The sequence below is a fragment of the Phytophthora infestans genome, genomic scaffold (assembly GCF_000142945.1).
Source record: "Phytophthora infestans T30-4 supercont1.134 genomic scaffold, whole genome shotgun sequence".
NCBI classification, from domain to species: Eukaryota; Oomycota; class Peronosporomycetes; order Peronosporales; family Peronosporaceae; genus Phytophthora; species Phytophthora infestans.
Genome location: NW_003303625.1, coordinates 37,480 through 38,353, shown reverse-complemented (window position 1 = coordinate 38,353; position 874 = coordinate 37,480). Strand labels below are relative to the sequence as shown.

Here is an 874-nt window from a genome sequence, read left to right as displayed (position 1 = left end):
CCAATAAATAAGCCCGAGGCACGAGATAACAGTGGTACATCCTATAAAGCACACATGATTTACAGTGAAATTTCAATTATAAAGATCAAATTTTCTCAGCCAGTCACTCAGGATTGCACTCGATACCAGCAATCTCATTTTTATTTTGCTGGAGGCGTGATGGCACGAACAGGACGCCCACGCAAGACGGGAGGCAGCGGCGCAAAGCCAAAGCAGTACAAACGGGTTGGTGTAGCTTATGAGTATAAGTTGCGCGTTCTGAAATATTTAGATACATCAACAATGGCGGCTACGGTAGCAGAAAATTTCCCAACTAGCAATTCTAACTCGAAACGACGGCAGGAATACGCTTGGAAGAAGCTGAGAGCTGTCATAAAGGCCAAGGTTGCTGGTGGCTCTCGTTATCATCAGCGTAACCGCACCCTCGGCATGAGTGCTACGCTGTCAGCGGAAGTAGAGAAGCAGTTGGTCGGGTAGATAAACGAGCTGAGAGCCGATGGTGTGCCTGTGACGAGCATGATGTTCAAGTTGCAAGCCCAGGAGCTTTACAGGACCAGAGGATCACGCAGTGGTCCGTTCAAGGCCTCCTGGAGCTGGCGAAAGCATTTTCTGCGCCGCCACAAGCTCTCTATTCGCCGCCGAACCCGAGAAGGGCAGTGTACACCGGCCGACGCAGAGCAGAAGGTGGAGGAGCTCAGCAACCAAGTGCGTCTCAAGATGGATGAGCTCGGTGTTTCTGTTGTTTACAACGCTGACCAGACCGGTATGTACCAAATATTCACAACGTGTGAGACGTGGAAATAACATTATCTGCTAGGGGTCAACTATGAGTATGTGCCTACCTCTACAATCACTACTCGCGGGGCCATGGGTA

At 50.0% G+C, this 874-nt stretch overlaps 1 protein-coding gene across 1 annotated transcript; it reads left to right on the top strand.

Annotated features, from left to right (window-relative positions):
• Positions 1-159: 159 nt before the first annotated feature.
• Positions 160-804, top strand: PITG_19725 (uncharacterized protein; the record flags this gene model as incomplete). Its single annotated transcript, XM_002895762.1, has 3 exons — positions 160-225; positions 343-473; positions 552-804. The coding sequence occupies 3 exons, from the start codon at positions 160-162 to the stop codon at positions 802-804; spliced, it is 450 nt and encodes a 149-aa protein (XP_002895808.1).
• Between the last annotated feature and the right edge of the window lie 70 nt (positions 805-874).